The following is an 18978-nucleotide window of genomic DNA, read 5'->3' as shown; positions in this document are numbered from 1 at the left end:
TTGGTGCCTGCATTTTTGGAGGGCAGTTTAAGATTAGTGCACGCTTTGACCCCGCGTTTGTCTACACCTAGAAACTCAGCCAGCAGGAGTTCTCAAGCAGGTGTGCAGAGATGTACAGGTAGAGGTGTTCGTGGTGGCATTATTTGTAATGTTGAAAAGCTAGAGATGAGCTGATTGTATACCCAGGGATTAGGTAAGTTGTGCTTTCTCCCTGTGTTGGATGTTCTGCAGCTATTAAAGGATGGGATCAAGGTGTATTGTTACGGCCGGACATTGGAGTGGTCATGCCTGAGAAAGCAGGTCACACACAGTGTGTGCCCCACCGGGGCCTCTGGCTAAACGGATCATCAAAATCTTCCCCGGGCACTTTGCTAAATGCTGGTTTCCAGGTCCCAGTCCTGACCCATGAACCTACTCCCCAGGGCCTTTCGTGCAAACTGGTCCTCATCACAGGAACACCGGGTCTGGTTCTGGGGCTCGAGAGACACTTGTCCAGCGGGGCCTCCCAGAGCAGGTGCTGAGCGAGTACGACTGTGCCCCGCTTCCCAGGGCCTCTGTTGACATTCTCAGGGTGGGCTGGCATGCTCCCTCTGAGGGCTCGCCGAGGGCCGAGGATGAGGGGGATGGGAGCTGGCACGTGACTTGGGTCAAATTTGTGTCATTGGTCCTGTTTCTTTATTCATGAAGACAGTGGAGAGAAAGGTGCCTTTCACATCTGTGGGTGAAGGTGGTGAGCAGGGAAGTATGGATTTGGGAAGCTGAAAGCCAGAGAATTCCAGGAAAAGAATGGAGTTGGACCAAGAACCTCTGCGCCTCTGGGCACCGGGGAGGGCGGGGAGCCCACTTGCACACAGGCCTCAGCCCTGCGGCTGGGGCCTCACTGGGTGGACGCCGAGAAGGGTGCTTCGTGCAGCCTCCTCCTGTCTCCTGGGGAGGAGGTGCCCCCGGGTGGTCCTGCCAGCCACGCAGGAGGCTGCTGGGGCAGCGGGGCCGTGGAGAGGCCCGTGGGAGGCAGGACATCCTGTGGCCAGGGCCGCCTCGATGGACGCAAGGGTGGGAGGGCAACGGCCTGGGAGAGGTGGGGAGGGGAGAGGCAGGGTGTGGCTGCACCCAGGCCCACAGCCTCTGCTGGCCTCTCCCGGGACAGCCCCACAGGGTGGCTCTGGCTCGCCCCCAGCAAGGTAGTCAACTGACTGCACACGGGACACCTGGGAAGCGGGCCTGCTGGCAGGACTGGCTGGGCGTGCAGCGGGGAGGGCAGAGGGTCAGCACTGCAGATGTGTGGTGTCCGCATGTCAGCAGCAACAAAGGCCTCTGTGTGTCCGCGTCGGTCAGGCCCCGGGGAGGGAGTGGAAGCCCGTGGCCGCACTGTTAACCTTCCCTGATCTGAAGGGGAACATTCTACAAGCGGCCCCAGGGGCTGTACTGCCCCTCAGACCCTTACCCAACCCCGTCACCGAGGAGTCCGCGGGTCTCTGGAACCCCACCCTGGCCCTGCTGTCGGGCCCTGGGAGGGAGGCGGTGACAGGCGGGCCTCCGGCCAGGGTCAGCATCAGCAGGCTCTGCTTCCACGTGGCTCATTTTTTCCTAGAATTCCTCCGGGAATAATAGCATCCTTGCCATTGTTTTCTCAAGTGAGTAACCCGCCTCTGCCCCCCTCATTCCTCAGCGTGAGTCAAGACACTGAAGTCAGAAGGCGGGTCGTGGGGGCAGGTCCTGCCCAGGGGGAGCCATCGCCGCCCAAGGAGGCGCAGGACCAGGCGCCGACTCACTGGAAGCCCTTCCTGGTCAACGTGTGCGTGGCCACGGTCCTCACGGCCGGCGCGTACCTCTGCTACAGGGTATGTTTTCACTGACGGACGTGCTGGCCAGACCGCGTGTACAGCAAGCCCTGGCCGCCAGCCCGGCGGTAGCGCTCAGTGCTGCGGGAGCCTCTGAGCCAGCCTCACAAGAAACAGATCAAAGGTTTTCAAAGTCTGGGACTGTGAAGGGCTAACGAGAGAGAATTGAGGATTGATGCACCGGGGTCTTAAGGAGCCCTGTGGTCCCAAGAATAGAAGAGTCTAATCTCAGGGCCTTAACCTATTCAGGAGTAAGTAGACAAAATGCCAAATACGTCTCTCTCTCTCTTTTTTTTCTTTCTTTTTTTTTTTTTTGTTCATTTGTTTTTGAAAAAAAAGTAATAGAATTACAACACATTGTTGTTTTTAACCTTTATAAAAAGCAGCTTTTTGTTATTTCTGGGGGAAAAAAAAAAGACTAGGCACTTACGAAACTTTCTTGTACCCTTAGGTGGTGTAACCAGATAAACAATTTTTATTTGATTTCCCAGGGAAAGACTCCCACACTTTTGCGAATGTAAAGTCCTTTGGAGGAGAGGGTTTGAGGGTTTCGGACATCGTCTTGCTCAGGCGCTTCCTCTGCTGAGCGCGCACTGAGCTGGGACAGTGCCTGCGAGCTTTCCCGTTTTAAGAAGAAAAACAACAAAAGGCCGTCTCTAGAAAACAGAACCCGGCTTCTGCTTTTGCTCAGGGTGTCCCGCTGGCTTCCCGTTGTCTGCTCCTCCACCGGCCCCCTCTCGTTGCAGCCGTCTTGCGCACGTCCTGCCCCCATTGCTCCATCCCCATAAACAGGGTTCCTCAGGGCCCCTGCCTCAGGGTCAGAGGTCACCACAGGGTGGCCACCGGCTTTTCACCCAGCCATTGAGATCCAGAAGGAGCAGTTTCCACTTTGCTTGGAATATAAATGCCATTTCAGTAGAAACCCACACATTAGAATGTGTTACCGTTAAAGTTACGGAGAAGAGTGAGGATTAGCCTCAAATCTCTGGTCGTGGAAATCACCTCACAAGACTTCTTTTTTTTCTTTTAATGATTTTAAATATTTTACCTCTTTCTAAGCAACCACCTTCGAGTGCATCCGATGGTTTAGCAACGTGCAGACAGCTTTTTCCTCGGGGGTGATTTTGGGAAGGGGGAGCTGTTGTAAAAAATAATAATAATAATAATAACCAAAACCCCCTTCACGGGGGCTGGAGTGGCCAGGGCGGCCGAGGTGTTGCACGCGTCCGCAGCTCTGCAGGGGCGGGGCCGGGCTCCTCTGAAAGCGTTTGGTTTCATCCTAGTTCCTGCTCGACAGCCACACACAATCTGACCCGCCTCCACCCACGGTCCGCCCCTGCCCGTAGAGCCCGCAGCCGCCTAAGCAGGCAGCCGCCGTAGGCGAGGGCCGTCGGACAGCGTGGCCCGCCGCGCCCCGCCGGACGCCGGTTCTGCACTAAAGCCCCCCTCCCGGGTGGTTGGCCTCACCTCCATCCTGCTACGTTTCTCCTCCTCGCCGTCCTCTGAATACCAGACCCACAACCCATTTTTTGAGGAGGGCACAGAGGGCGCTGGGCTGGTGGCACAGAGCAAGGAGGCCTGTGCGGGTGGAGGGGCGAGCCTCGCGTGGTGCCCCCTCGGCACGTCCCTGGCAGGCGGCAAGCGACATCCTTCCCGCGGCCCTCCCTGGAGACCGTGTGCAGTGAGCCTCTCCACTCCATATTTATTTTTTAATTCTTTTCTCCTGAAGGCATCCACAGTGCACTAGCATCTTCAAAAACCAATAATGTATTAACGTTTTTTGATGTCAGCCTTGCACCAAGGGCTTTATCAAAAAGTACAATAATAAACCCTCAGGTAGCGCTGGGAACGGAGGACTTTGCCGTGAGCCTGCTGCGTCAGACCAGTACTAGGAAGGAAGACGGTTGTAAGCAGTCGTGATTTCATTGGGTAACACGAGAAGAGGTTTGCCTGTGTTTATAGAACAAGGGGATAATATATAATGAACACTTGGCTATTTAAGACACATGGCGTGAGATTACTTTGTCCCGGTTCCTCCCCTCCCCAGTTGTCTGCTCGAACCTCAATCTCAGTCACCACTCTCCCTGTGTGTATTAGGATGCATGTACGGTCTTCTTGTGTCCCGATCAAATACCACGTGCTTGAAATCCTTAGATCTCTGCTTACTGATGCGCTCTGTGTACAAGTCCAGTCTACCTTTGCATGAGCTGAGCATTACGTGGCTCTGGTTCCTAAGACCGTTGCTGAAATAATTGCCATTCGGCAGCGGAGCGATGTCCAGTAACAGATATTTGCCTGATTCCTGGCATGACACTCTGGTGACTTCCTAGTGAGGCCCAGCCTGTCCTGGTCCAGCTGGGCCCCACTGTAACTCAGACATTCCAAGGGTATGGGAAGCCATAGTCACACCTCGCACTCTGGACATTTAGACAAGCAGGGTCCCCCCGCGACACACACACCTTTGGGATCAGCCTCCACTGTGCCAAGTTCACACTCTTCTTGAGCGGACCGTGATCTGGAACCAAGGTTGGAAACCACACTTCTTGAAACAGCCTGGACGACAGTCCCTTCGAGTCAGTCTGCGGCCCTTTAGGTCCGGGGGCCTTGCTGAGAGAGGCGTCTGCCCCTGCCCTTGAACCCTGGGGACTGATGGTGCTCACGACTCTTCCTGCGAGGGGAACTTAAGACCTCCACATTAAGTGGCTTTTTTAACAAGAAAAAAAAAAAGGCAGCTATAGCTCACGGGCTGCTCTTTTGCCAGCATTTTCACATTTTGCCTTTCACGTGTTAGAAGCTCGTGCAGAGAAATTCTGTGGTGGGAACATTTGAGGCATCGCCCCGCAGAGCCTTGGTGAGGTGTGGATGAGACTGAGGTGCCAGGCTGTAAGCATTTTTGAGTTGGGCTTGTTTGTCTGTTATTTTAAGTCCTGTATATGTATGTAGTAGTTTGGTGTGTATATATAGTAGCATTTCAAAATGGATATACTGGTTTAACCTCCTATCCTTGGAAGACAGATGGTTCTCCATCTTGTCACACGTATGTTAGAGAAGTAGTGAGCTGCTCTGCTATATGCCTTAAGCCAATATTTACTCATCAGGTCATTATTTTTTACGATGGCCATAGAATAAACCATTTTTACAAAAATAAAAACAAAAAAAGCGAGGTGTTTTGGTATGATACCTTTTCAGGTGTGTGTATACGTGGATGCATGATGGGGGGCGGGGGGCGCGTCTCAGGGTCTTCTGTGACCTCACAGAACTGTCAAACTGTACAGTTTTCCAACTTGCCATATAAATGATGGGTTTGCATTTTAGTTGCAACAATAAAAATTTTTTTCTAAAGAACATGGCTTTGGGGTGCTTCCCATTTCTTTGCTTAATAGGCCTAAACCAGGCTGGGCAACTCCTGTTTCTTTCCATTCCTGCTGATGTGAAGCAGATGTTGTCAGTCAAGAGGGGTTATAGTTTTTCCGCATCTGAGGATTACAACGCGGCCTCCTGGAGTCGTGGGTGCCTCTGGGCTGGGGGCACTTTCCCCGCCTGGTGTTTTTACTCAGCGGTCCAGGCCTCAACCCATTTCATCAACAACAACAAAACTCACCTTTTCAAGTGTTAGGGCCCTTGGATAACTTAATGAATTTATAAAGGTTGTTTGAAGAACTGCTCAAACCTCAAGAACGTGTGTCCCTTAGCTGGCTGCCTGTAAGACACAACGGTGGCCACGTCTCAGCACCTCTGCCTAGTCACATTTGCTGTGGAACTGACGCATCAGTGGAGACTGACACTGAGAGGTAACAGTGAAGTATAAACAATTCGTGTAGTCTTCCTTTTGTGTACAAAATTAAATGTAAGTCTCCCCTAAAGTGATTGACTTCTTGTTCTGAAATAATTTCAGACTTGCACAATGTTGCAGAAATACTACAAAGAATTCCCTTATATCCTTCAAGGTTTTATGACTGTTTCAAAGCTGGCTGGTGAGTAAACTGTTTATGCTGTGGCCTCTCAGCAAGATCCATGGAACCCAGAAACAAAGTCTGTGGTCATGTGACCACACAACACCCAGCGAGGACAGTGGGGACCTGGGTGGTAGTGTCACACCCACTGTCGTCACCTCAATCGTTTTCAGATACAAAAAAAAAAAAAAAGACATCTAAGCTTTCGTGACAAGGAGGAACGGCAATGTGGAAACAAATAACTAAATTTGTAACTGAGCAGAAGTCAGATAGGGCCCAAGGCCAGAGAAGGGCCATGCCGCCTGGTGTCTGTAAGGAGAGGGGACTCTGGGAGCCTCAGAGAGCACGTGGAGAGTCCAAGGGGCGGCCCTGCCCTGAGGCCGCCCTCCTCCACCCCTGCGTCTATGTCACGTTGGAAAGAGAGCACTGAGGGACAGCAGGGGTGGCGTCTTCCCTCAGGATATTCCAGAAAACAACCACTACCCTCCACTTTTTTCGGGTAGAGTGGAACACCAATAAAAAGGTATTTTAATTGAAATTTCAGAAAACAACATATGGACAAGGCAAATAAATACTGAGTTAAACCGAAAAGCACAGAATATATACAGGAAACGTAAATGAGCATGTTTAAGTTACAGAGCTTTCCAATGCCACTGTTGATACCACATCCAGACCCCAGGGTACCTCTACATTCTTAACCCAGAAACAGCCCAGGACACACTTGGGTTTTTTAATAGACTTAAATAGGAAATTAATTTTCCTTCTTTAAACATGATGTTCAGTAAAATCTTCAAACTAGCTTACGAATTCTGAAGCAATTTATTTAATAAGCCCTAAGTTGACTTGCTTCAGAAAATGGATTCCATTCTGATGAGTGAGGTCAAAGCAAATGGCACTCAAGACACCTCGGCTGACGGCATGTTCTTGTTTCCTTTGTGCTGTTGAACCACAGTGAAAATAAGGCCCACGGTCAGCAGGCCGCCAGCGGCTCCCCTGTGGCGCTTGGGCTGCAGCTCGGGCTGAGGGGGCGAACCGTGGAAACCCCGGCTCTGCCCTCCCCACAGTGACAGCTGCTGCTGTGGGGACGACCCGAGTCCTGTCCTCAGCAGGGACGCTCGGCCTGCTCGCCTCCTCGGTCCCAGTCTTCAGTGAACCAGAAGTGCTGAGCCAGCTGACCTGCTGATTCCAGGCCTCCGCCTGCCTGGCCTCGGCCCCTTCGTGGCGTGGCTGGCTGGCACTGACCCGGCTCTGGCCCCGGGGAAGGTCAGGCAGATGCTCAAAGCCAAAGGCTGACTGACTGAAGTGCAGCCCTCTAAGTGCTGTGCAGCCCCTTGTTCTGCTCCCGTACAGAAGTCCCACTTGTGCCCTGGGGCTTCGTAACTGGCCCAGAGTCCGGGAGCAGCTCCGGCCAGTTCACTCTCTTGGGAGAGCGCACCGTGTACCTCCACCCGAAGCCCTCCTTGTGTCGAGGCCGGGCAGCAGCAAAAACAAAGGTGCCGGATTTGGGCTCACTAGCTGAGGCTTTTTAAAATATTGTGATTTCAACATCTGCCTCCTGGCCAAAGGCTTCGTCTCTTTGTTCTGAGCAAAGTTTGTCCATCTTCTCAAAAGCTAGGCGTCCTTTTTCACCTGAAATATTAAGGTCATCTGTCACTGGGTTGTCTCCCCACCTTGCTCTTTTCTACACTGGTGAGCCAAGGTGGCCTTAGTACTTCCAGACGCCTAGGCCTCCGGTGCTGCCGTAAAGGGCAGGGGGTGGGGAGCCTTTGGGACTGGCTCACGTGGACCCCAGGGGCTTGTCCCTTTGTCCAAGACAGAGCCCGCTGAACCTTAATCCTGCTTTGCATCTGGCTTTCATTCCCAAGGGTCGTAAACGGCCACCTCAGCCATAAAGGAAACCTGCCTTGGCCAAATGCAGTCCAAGAGGTTGCTAACGGTGCCCGTCCCGTGTGCTATTTTGCGTCATCTGAGAGCTGGCTGTGGCCTCTCTGGCACAACCTTTCTATGGGCCCCAGCAACCCCACTGCACTTCGAAACGCTGGATGCTGTACTTTACCAAATGACAGCGTGGTTTCCCGGGCTGCCGCTCGCACGGCCTCCAGGTCAGACTGGCACAGGCGGGCAATCTGATCAATGCTTTCGATGCCCTGTTTGAGGTTGGGGGAAAGGGGGACCATTAGGGGGCATTTTAAGGAACAGGCACCCACTTTTATAAACCCTGCAGGACCAGCCCTAGCACGGTCTCTGCGGCTTCAGCCCCTCTCTTCTCTGAAGGCTTCCAGGTTTCTCCTGTGGCCTCAGGTTCATCAAAGTGCCACTGGCAGCATCTCATGTTTTCAATCCTGACACCTTCGGAAAGGCCCGTGTTGGAAATGAGAAGACCTGCTTTCCCCTGGACCCTTCTACCCCGTCTGCTTCTCCCAACCCTGCCCTCCAGGTCAGACCAGGAGAGGAGGTCTGACCTGGTTCAGGCACAGCTGACCACCTGATCACCTCCAGGGCCAAGGACCAGAGTGCACTTTAGCTCCCCCTAGTGGGCACCCTAACACTCACTGGTTATTTGATTATAAGCAGATGGTCCTTGGAGAATTTCCTGTCGGTTCATTCCAGAATGAATTTAGTCTGTATTGGACCATTTTTCATCTAGCAGAATGGCAGTGATTTTTTTTTTAAATAAGGGTTACAAACGAAGATGAGACTGAGGTAAAACGGGCATCCCCTCCTGTCTGCTTTCGGGAGTGTAAATGGGTGTGTTGTATCACGAGTTTCAAAAACATTTCTCAATGCATTCTCTGGCCCTGGGATAACACTAAGTCTAGCCTAAGGAAGTAATTCAGAATTCCATATAAATTTTAAAAGCTTTATGCACAGAGATGCTCAAGAAGTAGAATGGATAATTTTTGCGTTTCTGTATTTTTACACTTTTTTTTCCTACAATGAGCTTATTGTGCTTTTAGAACATTTTTCATTGAGGATGTTAAACCATATAATCCAAGAGCTCAAAAGTGAGTCTCTGGGGCCACCTGCTTGTTCACACCGAGCCACAGCAAACAGGCGCTGTTTCCGAGGGACCTCTGCCACCAGAGCTTCTGCTGCTGGAGCTGGTGGCTGTTCCTCTACAACCAGCTCTTTACGGTGCTTCTGCACTGGCAGTGATTTTCTTCTGGTCCCAGTGGAATCATTTCGAAATGAACTAACTTCAGCATTAACCACAAGCAAGCTTCTCTCTATCCCCACCAAGGACGGGTTAAACTCACCCTGAGATGTTTTAGCGCCAGGCACGCAGCTTCCTGGAGTTTTGCATCGTTCTCGGTCAGGGCGTTAGTGTAGAAGAGCAAAGCCTAGGAAATAAGGTTGCTGTGAACGGGGGGCTGGTGAGAGCAAAGTCCACGGTGCCCACGGCTCATCCCCCGAATGCTGACAGCACGTGTGCACAGTGTCGAGTTGTAGGCTACAGCATTCAGTTTATCTAAAAACGCTGGTCCCTGGGCTGAGGGTCACGACGTAAGAAAACTCTTTTTCTCTAGTACTGTTTACAAAATGTGTTCCGAAACTGCCATCTAGATAAAATGCTGAATCAGAGGGCTTCCCTAGTGGCGCGGTGGTTGAGAGTCCGCCTGCCGATGCAGGGGACACGGGTTCGTGCCCCGGTCCGGGAGGATCCCATATGCCGCAGAGCGGCTGGGCCCGTGAGCCATGGCCGCTGAGCCTGTGCGTCCGGAGCCTGTGTTCCGCAACGGGAGAGGCCACAACAGTGAGAGGCCCGCGTACCGCAAAAAAAAAAAAAAAAGAAAAAAAAATGCTGAATCAGAGAAATCCGCTGTCCAGCGGGGACAGCAGAAGAAGTGAACACACAGGGGGAGCCTCGGTGAGGCTGCTGCCTTGGCCAGAAGGAAAAGCATCTCTTCCCTTCCTCACTCTTCTCCAGTCACAGCTCTGACCCCGCCCCATCAGTCACATGACCATGGCCAAGTGGGTTCAGCTGGAAAAGAAAGCTGGCAATTGCTTTGCGAAACTGTTTTAAGGGCTATTAAGCACGGGAGAGGGGCCAGTGGGGATGTGCCTGGCACTTGGGTGAGCCTGAGACCGAGGCCCCAGTATTGCCCTTCTCCCACCATGGGGTCTGGTACCCGAAATCTAGAAGAGTCACAGGTGTTCAGGAACCTAAAAGGCAGAGGGGTCCAATCCCTTGGTTTTCAAGTGAACCGAGCACAACGAACCAGCCAGCCACACACATTAGTTGAAAGTAAATGAGGATGACTGTCAGAATTCTAAGAAAGAGACATTCTACGTGCAGGTGACATCTCAGAGACCAAGTAGATAAGGTGCTTTAGAAACACTGAGCTGAATGAGGTGGTGAGCACGTGGCATGCTGCTAACCATCGATCGCCTGGCAACGCCAGCTCCCTCCCCAGGGCTGGCTGGCTGCTGCCAGTGGTGAGAGCATGCAGAAGGCTGTGTTCATGTCTGGAGCATCTCTAAGTCAACATACCGGCCACAGATGCAGCCCCCAGTCACTCACTGCTCCCTATTTTTCCGAGAGGAAGCTTACCTCCCTCCACCTCCCCCCAGCTCACACACCTGCAGCCAGAGGCTGCCACCTCCCACACCGTACCTTTTCCCGAAAGCTCTTGTTCCTGGCTGCACTGGCCAAGCGAGCACTGGCCGCCCTGCACACCCGTGGGGTCCCGTCCAGCTGGAGCAGCGCCCAGGCCCTCAACGTCTGGGGCAGGGGCTGGAGCTGGCCCAGCCGCTTCCCCTGCAGCTTCCTGACTGTCTTGGCCTGGCCCACGCACTGCAACTCCTCGAAGAGTGTTACTACAAGAGACAGAAAAAGGCGGCCCGGGGTCCCCTCTGATTGCGCCGGGCTGGACAGCTGTGGCTCGTGCATTAGCCAGGGAGAAGCAAATCCCAGGACAAGCCCGTGTGGTCACCAAGGCCCAGTCTGGATTGGTCTCAAAGGGGGCCTCCTGGAATCTCCAGGAAGGCTTTCTAGCAAGGGATCAAATACACCCTGAAAATGAATAAAACCCAGGTCCATACTTCAGGGACTCCAGCCAGCCCAGCAATAGCCCTCCTGTCCAGTTCTGACCTCTGCTCTGTGCTTTGTAAAGCCTCCTGCCCTGGGAGCTCATTTCTACGCGGGCTGAATGTAGAATCTAATTAAATCTGGTTCTCGAAAGAACAGCTGGAGGAGAAAGGCACAGTGATTCTGAAACACTGGCTTCCCAGAACCAAGCCGAGACAGAGGTCTCCACGGTGGACACTCCTTTGTCGTCAGTGTGTTGCTTTGAGGCTACGTGCCCCCCGCCCCAGCCCCTACCTTCCTTGGTGAGCTGAGCAAAGTGCTTCTCCAGGTCGGAGACACTCTGCCTCCGCAGGTAGCTGTGAAACTGGAACCAGGTGATGGTCTGTTCTTCAGGGAGCCCGGCTCCAGGCAGCAGCCCGCCGCAGCTGACCACCTGCTCCAGGAGCCTGCGGCACACTGGCGACACACAGACAAGGCGTGAGGGGAGACCGAGACCCCGCCCCCTTGGCGCCGCTCAGCCGGCCACAGCCGGGTCACTTTAAAGGCTCTCTGATGGCGTGTGGGTGGGTATCCCTCCCTGCGCCTGTGCGGGGCGTGCTCCAGCTGAGGCCCACAGGCCCGAGTTGGGAGTCTTGCGGTGCATCCATGTGCCCTGGGCCCCACCCGCCCCTCAATCTGAATCACAGAGCCGGGGCCTGGGAATATGCAGGTGGTTAGAACTGCTTAAGGCCCAGAGCCACTGCCTGGAGTATGACTGTCACCCTTCAGTTGTCAACAGAGAAAAGTACTGCAGCTCTGCATTCTGGAAAAGAGTCCAGCCAAGATTCAAGACACCGCTATGGGGCAGGTAAAGTCCTGCCTACCTTCCCATAAAGGTTCCTTCTCAACCGCTCTAAGGTTCTGGTGGAAGCCATGGAATCAGTCCCCAGAAAGGTGCACGAGCCCACTAACGTTTGCAGCTTCCCGGCTTCACAGACTCCTCCCTCCTCTCCCCAGGAAAAGGAGATGCCTTGTTGTCAAGCTCAGGAAGGCCTCCACTTCATGCCGAGAAGGCGTTCGCAGAGGTGGAGACGGGGCTACAAGGAGGCCTGCCGAGGCAATGCTGAAGGCCCCAGAGGATCCACAAAGCATTTCCGAGGCGGGTGGGGACAGGCAGGGGGCTACCTATTTCCAGTTGTCCCGGGTATTTCCCTCTGACTCTGTGCAGGAACGTCTTCTTGAGCTGGTCCAGCAGCACCGTGCCAGGGCAGGACAGGACCGCGCCGGGCTCCGTGCAGCCCCTCCACAGCTTCAGGCACCCCTTCCTCCGCGTGGCCTGCGGGATGACTGAAAGCCCAGGCTCAGAAGCCTGACTGGCGGTGGGGAACAGCAGGCAGTGAGGAAGCCCAGAGATGTCCTTCCACTAGGCCCTGAGAGGCCGGGGAGGCGAGGGATGGCCTGGCCTAACGCAGAGTCCCTTTCCCACGTCCAGTGTGACCCGCAGAGACAAGCAGCTTCGGCTGTGAGCACCGCATCTGGGTCACCCCCTGCAGCCCTCACAACCCTGGGGCTGTCACCAGCCTCTCCTTATGGACGAGGGAAGTCCCACGGAGGGGAAAGAGGCAGAAGTGGGGTCACAGCTACTGTCTGACCGCACACTGTGTGCCTCGAATGTGTCCTGGGGTTCCTTCACTGGCACCTACCCAGCGGCCTCCCCTATACAGATGGGGAAGCTGAGGCTCAGAGAAGTGAGTTGTTCGCCCAGAGTCACACAGCTGACCGAGGCTAGCGGGCCTCCCTTCCCACCCCACAGTGTGTGTCTGATCCCAGCCACTGCCCCCACTCATGTCCCCTGGGCTCCATGTAACGCTGGGTGTTGGGAAGGGAGAGGAGGCGCCCTGGGCTCTCATCCTCACCACTTCCTGCCACGCGCACGGGCAGCCCATGGAGGGAGGGCAGGTACTTACTCTCTTCAATGGATGTCGCCTTGCTGACCTTCTCAAAATCAAGCACAGAAAGCGTCTCCAGAATCTGTTTTTGCTGTGCAGCTTCTTCCAGAAGGCATTCCTGGACCATCTTCGACAAATTAGGAGAGTCCAGTTTCTGGGAAGCAACACATGATGCTCCAAGTTAGCACAGAACATGCCCTCTGAGGCCAACCACCATGACTGTGGCGCCCACCTGCCCCATGCCCATCCTTTCTTCTATCCCGATGGTAGCTCCCTGACTGTCATCTGGGGATTCCTCGTTTGCCAAAGGGGTAAAGACGATAAGATGCAGGCTGGAGCTGCCAGGAGCCACCTTTGCCACCGGAAGGAGCCAGCCTGCCAGAAAGTGAAGCCAACCAACACAGGAAAGCAGAGCTGAGAGAGGGAAAGACTCAGTCATGATGACGTTCGAAACCCTGGATCCAGCTGGGCCTGAAGCCCACCTCTGGGCCTTTCAATTCTACGAGCCAAAAAATTTCCTTTCGGCTGAGCCAGTTTGGATTGGAGTTCTGGCATCTGCCACTGAAAGAGACACAACCACTGCCTTCGGTATAGGGCTTGGGCTGTATAAGGACCCCATGACTATTCACCAGCACCACCACCATCACCCCCGCTTTGAACCTGCCACCCCACCCTAACCCCACCCCACCCTCCCCCATTCCTCACCCACCTGCAGCAGCACTTTGCAGATTCGGAGGTGAACCGTGAGCAGCACATCCAGCTCTGGGGCACCAGCCGTGAGCTCCCTGGACGACGTTTTCAGTGATGGCGGTGGAGGTGGAGTCCTGTCCTTTCTGAGTTGAATTGAGAAGAACTGGGTGACCGTTCGGTTAACAGTTCAGCTCCCTCCAAAGGTAGAGGAAACCCTCCCTCTCTGGAGAGCTCTGATCAGGGAGGCCAACTCCAGGTCCCAGGGAGATGGAGTTAAACTGAGGAGAAAACTAAGAGAAAACGAGAAGCAGCAAAAAGTAGCAACAACTCAAAACAGGTGCTGGGATGGCATTGGGGGCCCTCCCGCACCTTGCAGGGCGTGCAATCTGCAGCAGAAGCCTAAGGTTCCAACTAATTCCTAGCTTTGTGACTCTGGATAAGTCAGCCTCCCCTAGTCTCAGTTTACTCATCTGTAAAGTGGGGGCAGGAACCCCAAGCTCGGGGCCGTGAGGGGTGAGTGAGACACAAGCGTACCCAGCACTGTGTCTGCTCCGGGCAGGGGCTGAGCCTGAGCCCTGAGGGGGGTGGAGATGCCACACCCTCCCCATGGGATCGTGAGAAGAGAGGAGAAATGTGGCCTGTTCACACGCTTCTGTGCTGCTGAGCTTTGGGTGCAGGAGAAGCGCTCAGACCAGTGCGAGTGGGAAGGTGGGAGCTGCTTCACCGAAAACGCAGTTGGTGTCGCAGGTGAGGGCAGGCGGTTGTGCAGAAGGAACAGGGAGCGGGGTCGCTTGGGCGATTGCTCCGCAGAGGTCAGAGGTCCTACTGAGTGCGCTATTGTTATTTTTTAAGATTAAAAAAAAAAAAAAAGCCCATCGCTCGGACCAGAAGGCTAAGGGCCAGGCTGAGGTATCCTCGTTCACTCAATGGTCACCGAGGACCTGCTCTGTGCGGGGTGGGGCCGGGGCCACAATAAAGAAAACAGACATCAGGGCAGGGCTGTGGAAGACCCCGGCCCCAAGGCTGGTCACCAGGGCCGCGCTGGGACGGGCGCACTCACCGGGGACCCTGGGAGCCCCCAAACAGGGCCAGCTCGTGTGGGGCGATGTGGGCGCTGAGGAAAGAGAAGCTCTCCAGGATGTACTCCATCAGGCTCTCGGCGGACGCGTGCTCCCGGCGGGCTCCGCGGGGCTGCGGACGGACGGACGTACAGCCAGAACTCAGGGCAGCCCGGCCACCCGCCCAGCATACCCACCCTAACGGCATCCTGGTCACCGTCCCTCAGCAGGGCTGCCATCCCCTGCATCAGGGACGGGCAAAGGGATGCGTCCCCGAGGTCCCTGCCGAATGGCCTGTGACAAGGTCTGGCATGACAGCTGAAAGGAGGGCAGATCTGAAGAACCTCACCGGTCACTAACACCCACAGGGACAGGGCAAGTGACAGGAGAGAGCTGGAGGGCAGGGCCCGCCCCCAAGAGGGCACCTGCCGCCCGGAGTGTGAGGCCTGAGGTTGCCAGATTGTTCAGTTTTCCAAGAAAAAGTGGAAATCTAGACTTTGTGGGGAGCTGCCCAGTTTTTAAACATCGACAACTCATTCCAAATTATTTTTTAAATACGGCGTGGGTCAGGCCAAACAACTCCCAACAACCCAGGCCAGAGGCTGCTAGGCGAGCCTCTGGGTTCCAGGTGTCTCCTCTCCCGGGGAGACGTGGAAGGAGAGGAGTTTTAAGGCAGCCCCTGACCGGGGGAGGCGGCAGGAGGGGGTGTCAAGTCGTCAGAGCCTCCCAGTGGCAGGTCTGCTGCGGTGGATTCCCATCCCCAGGGGCCTCGTCTCACACAAAGTGCACCGAACGCATAGCCCAAGTAGACGCTGCCCCAAGAGCCAGAAATGGGCTCCTGAAAGTTGAGCCCAAAGAGAAAACCTTGAGCAACAAGAGAAGAATAAGACCAGTTGCAGAGATTTCCTTGCCCAATAGAAAAAATAATAATATATATATACATATATACACACGCGCGCGCGCACGCACGCACAGGCGCATGCGCACACACACAGTCAGTTCTTGTTATTCACGGTAGTTACGGTGTGTAAAGTCACCTGACCTCTGGATTTGAAACTGAACCATTGCTCCCAGGGGAGATGCAGAGGCGTGAGCCTCTGGTCAACATTTTCATCAACCCATCAATACGTAACCTTGTTTTCTGTGTGTCTGCTTAAAGACGTCTTATTTAATATAGACACTGTACCGCTGATACACTAAACCCAAGGTCAGTGGCATTTTAACTCACGCCTGAACACAGCTTATCCAACACACACATTTCCTCCATAAGGCACGTCAGGAACACTGGCCAGCACCTCAGCCTGGCACCTGGGCGCTGTTTCGAACAGCGAAATCACCAGAAGTAAGTACAGAAATGTGGAAACCGTAGCACTAAATATTCGGTGAAAAGGACACTTGGGTACAGTATGAGCTGAGAAAAGAAGGAAGAGCGTCATCTCCTTCAGCCTCAGCTGGGAACTTGCACATCAGGTGACTCCAATTATCTGCCCCTTTGCACGTGCCTCTGAATGACCACGAAAGCATCACGAGCACGTTTTAGCAAGTAGATGAATTCGCAAAAACAGAATCTGTAAATAGTGAGAATTAACTGCGTGTATATAAATATATATACACACGTATAAAATTAAATCCTCGGGCTTCCCTGGTGGCGCAGTGGTTGAGAATCTGCCTGCCAGTGCAGGGGACACGGGTTCGAGCCCTGGTCTGGGAGGATCCCACATCCCGCGGAGCAGCTGGGCCCGTGAGCCGCAACTACTGAGCCTGCATGTCTGAAGCCTGTGCTCCGCAACAAGAGAGGCCGCGACAGTGAGAGGCCCGTGCACCGCGATGAAGAGTGGCCCCCGCTTGCCGCAACTAGAGAAAGCCCTCGCACAGAAACGAAGACCCAACACAGCCAAAAATAAATAAATAAATTTAAAATTTAAAAATAAATAAAATTAAATTAAATCCTCATTAAATCCTCACATACACACATGTATATAAATACGTGTATTTATACACCTATACCTATGTGTATAATTTCTCTTGAAAAAGTCAAACTAAATACCATAGCCTATAATCATCTGTATTGTTCTAACTTGGTTTGCCCAAAAAAAAAAAAAAAAAAAGTTCCTCAAAGATGTTTAAAATTATTGTCCTATTGCGGTATTACTTTAGGTTGTTTATGCAAAGTGTATTTTTCAAAATACAAGTATGTGACAGAAGCTGCGTGCGTGCCGACCCAAATGGCTCTACATACTAACGCCGCTAAGAAATACAAAAAGGGTGACGTTACTTCTTACATTTTTTTCTTGAAATTTTCTGGCAGGTCCTTTTTAAAGACCACAGCAGTGGTAAACAGCGAACGTGTTTTTAAAGTTACTAGATATAAAGTGAAAAATTAAACTTTCACCTGTGCTGAACTGTAACGTTGGGGGTGGGGTCAGAGCTGGAATAACCGAAACGAATTTTGAAGAGAGCTGTTAAACTATTTCAGTGCCAGTGAACTGAACACATAGGACAGTGGTTCCATAAAGTAATTGATGTATGGGGACTTCCTGGAGGTCCGGTTAGGACTCCGTGCTTCCATTGCAGGGGTCACGGGTTCGATCCCTGGTTGGGGAACTAAGATCCCACGAGCCTTGGGGCACGGCCAAAAAGAAAATTGATGTCTAAGTAGGGGCTGTATGTATATATGCTGTATATATGTGCCGTATGTATATATATATAAGTATACATTTTAGCTTACATACATCTGTATATGTAAACCAAAAAAACAGAATCATCTGCCCAGGCCAGCACCTCTGAGAGCCCCCCAAGGACAGCCCCTGGCGTGGGCCCTGTGGAGAAGTCTTGGTGGGGGGGGTGTGGCTGTGAGGGGCCTCCCACAGTGCCAGCTCTGACCCTGAGAATGCCCCAAATTGGGGATCTTAAAGCTGAGCCGCAGCCCCACCCACCCAGGTCAGAAGATGTGAGATGGGGCTGGGATCTGGCCTGACGTGGAGCAAGTTATCCACTATGAGCCCCGACTTCCTCTTATAATCCTCCTCCCAGCTCGTTGAGCGCCATTGTTACACCCATTGGACTGATGAACAGACTGAGGCCCAGAGAGGAGACATCGCCCACCTGGGTTACACGGGGGTGAGGCCAGGATGCTGGCCCAGGCTCCCTGCCCCAGAATCTCACTCCCAGTTGTCACACCATCAGCAAAGCAGGGCTTCCGCCCAGCAAAGAGTAAACGTACCTTCAGCCGGTCCCTGAAGCTGAGGACCTGGTACTCCAGCTCCCGGAGCTGGGGCGGGGCAGGGTCCATGGACCTCAGTAAATCCAGGACATCCTGCAGGGGCCTCTCGAGGGGCACCCCGGGCCCATCCACTCCATCCTCAGTTTCTGCTTCATCGTGGCCTTCCTGGCCTCCAGGGATCACGTGGTTGTGGAAGGGGGAGCCCCGTGGCAGGTCGAGGCTATCTACTCCCAAATTTCTCCACCCAGGCTGCTCCACAAACGAGCCTTCCGCCAGGTGGAACACCTCTGGCAGGAGGCCCAGGGGTGGGGGGTCCTCCTGGACCCCCTCTTCAATGGAGGTGTTGGGGCCAATGGCCAAGGGCAGGAAGCCCACGTCCGAGGTGGATGCTGTTGTGCTGGTCTCAGTGTCTCGGGGGTCCTCGGAGCTAAAGGAGTCCATCTCAGGCAGCTCCTGACTCCGGCTCCGCAGGCCAGGCCCCCGAAGGTCACCGTCGGACAGGCAGCTGAGGATGGAGGTGGCCCTCGGCCTGTCCAGCAGCAAGGCTTGCTGTGCTGGCTGCTGCAGGACAGACTGGAGAGGGGGAGGCAGGAGCAGCCTCACCAGCCGCCCCAGGGATCACAGCAAGGCCCCCAGAGGGCTTCCCCCACAGACCCTTGCTCTGCATACCCACATTCTCAGGATGACAGGTCCACCAAGGTGACGGGCAGCCCGGAAGTGCTGATAAGAGCCTGGCACCTCTCTGCCCTTACCCCTCATCACCCCTCTGATGCACCCCTTTCCAGCCCCCGTCTCTGAGGCAGACCTCATTTAACCGTCACCACACCTCCCTGAGGGTGGGCACTGGCTCATCCTCAGGCCACACAGGCGAGGATCAAAGTGAGAGTTTTAATCCAGGCGAGCTGACATAACCCGAACCCCTCCCCCTCACCAACCAGCCCAATAATAATGGTTGATGTTCCGACAGCACCATCTGTTTTTGCCAGGCATTTTTGTAAGCACTCCTCATTAACTAAGTCACTTAACCCTTACAAAGCCCCATCAGGGCGGTGCTGTTGTTCTCATTTCTCTGATACGGAAATTGAAGTCCAGAGAGGTTGAATGACTTGCCCAAGGTCACACAGCAGATGAAAGGCACAGATAGAATTTGGACCCCAGGCCATCTGGCTCCAGAGCCCATGCTCTTAACCATAGATGACTTTTTAACCAAAGAACACTGGGACCACCCTGGCCAGACAATCACGTTTCCTCTAAAT

At 53.8% G+C, this 18978-nt stretch overlaps 2 protein-coding genes across 6 annotated transcripts in view; one reads left to right on the top strand and one right to left on the bottom strand.

Moving 5' to 3' along the window:
• PTPN1 (protein tyrosine phosphatase non-receptor type 1) overlaps positions 1-5186 on the top strand; it is a 68196-nt gene extending 63010 nt beyond the window's left edge. For both annotated transcript variants that reach the window (XM_082643519.1, XM_082643520.1), the window contains 2 exons: positions 1670-1841; positions 2333-5186. In XM_082643519.1, coding sequence (XP_082499645.1) covers positions 1670-1841; positions 2333-2362 — 202 coding nt within the window. In that variant the 3' untranslated portion in view covers positions 2363-5186. The remainder of the gene's footprint in view (positions 1-1669; positions 1842-2332) is intronic.
• Positions 5187-6302: 1116 nt separating this feature from the next.
• The window catches only part of RIPOR3 (RIPOR family member 3), a 73996-nt gene continuing 61320 nt past the window's right edge, over positions 6303-18978 (bottom strand). For all 4 annotated transcript variants that reach the window (XM_082645375.1, XM_082645376.1, XM_082645378.1 and 1 more), the window contains 10 exons: positions 17723-18295; positions 14502-14632; positions 13461-13584; positions 12770-12905; positions 11988-12149; positions 11118-11279; positions 10410-10612; positions 9052-9135; positions 7851-7941; positions 6303-7423 (listed from right to left, as the gene is read on the bottom strand). In XM_082645375.1, coding sequence (XP_082501501.1) covers positions 7320-7423; positions 7851-7941; positions 9052-9135; positions 10410-10612; positions 11118-11279; positions 11988-12149; positions 12770-12905; positions 13461-13584; positions 14502-14632; positions 17723-18295 — 1770 coding nt within the window. In that variant the 3' untranslated portion in view covers positions 6303-7319. The remainder of the gene's footprint in view (positions 7424-7850; positions 7942-9051; positions 9136-10409; positions 10613-11117; positions 11280-11987; positions 12150-12769; positions 12906-13460; positions 13585-14501; positions 14633-17722; positions 18296-18978) is intronic.

This window comes from Mesoplodon mirus (genome assembly GCF_964341445.2).
Source record: "Mesoplodon mirus genome assembly, chromosome: 15".
NCBI lineage: Eukaryota > Metazoa > Chordata > Mammalia > Artiodactyla > Ziphiidae > Mesoplodon > Mesoplodon mirus.
The sequence above is the reverse complement of the archived record's forward strand: the minus strand, read 5'-3'. Positions and strand labels throughout refer to the sequence as shown.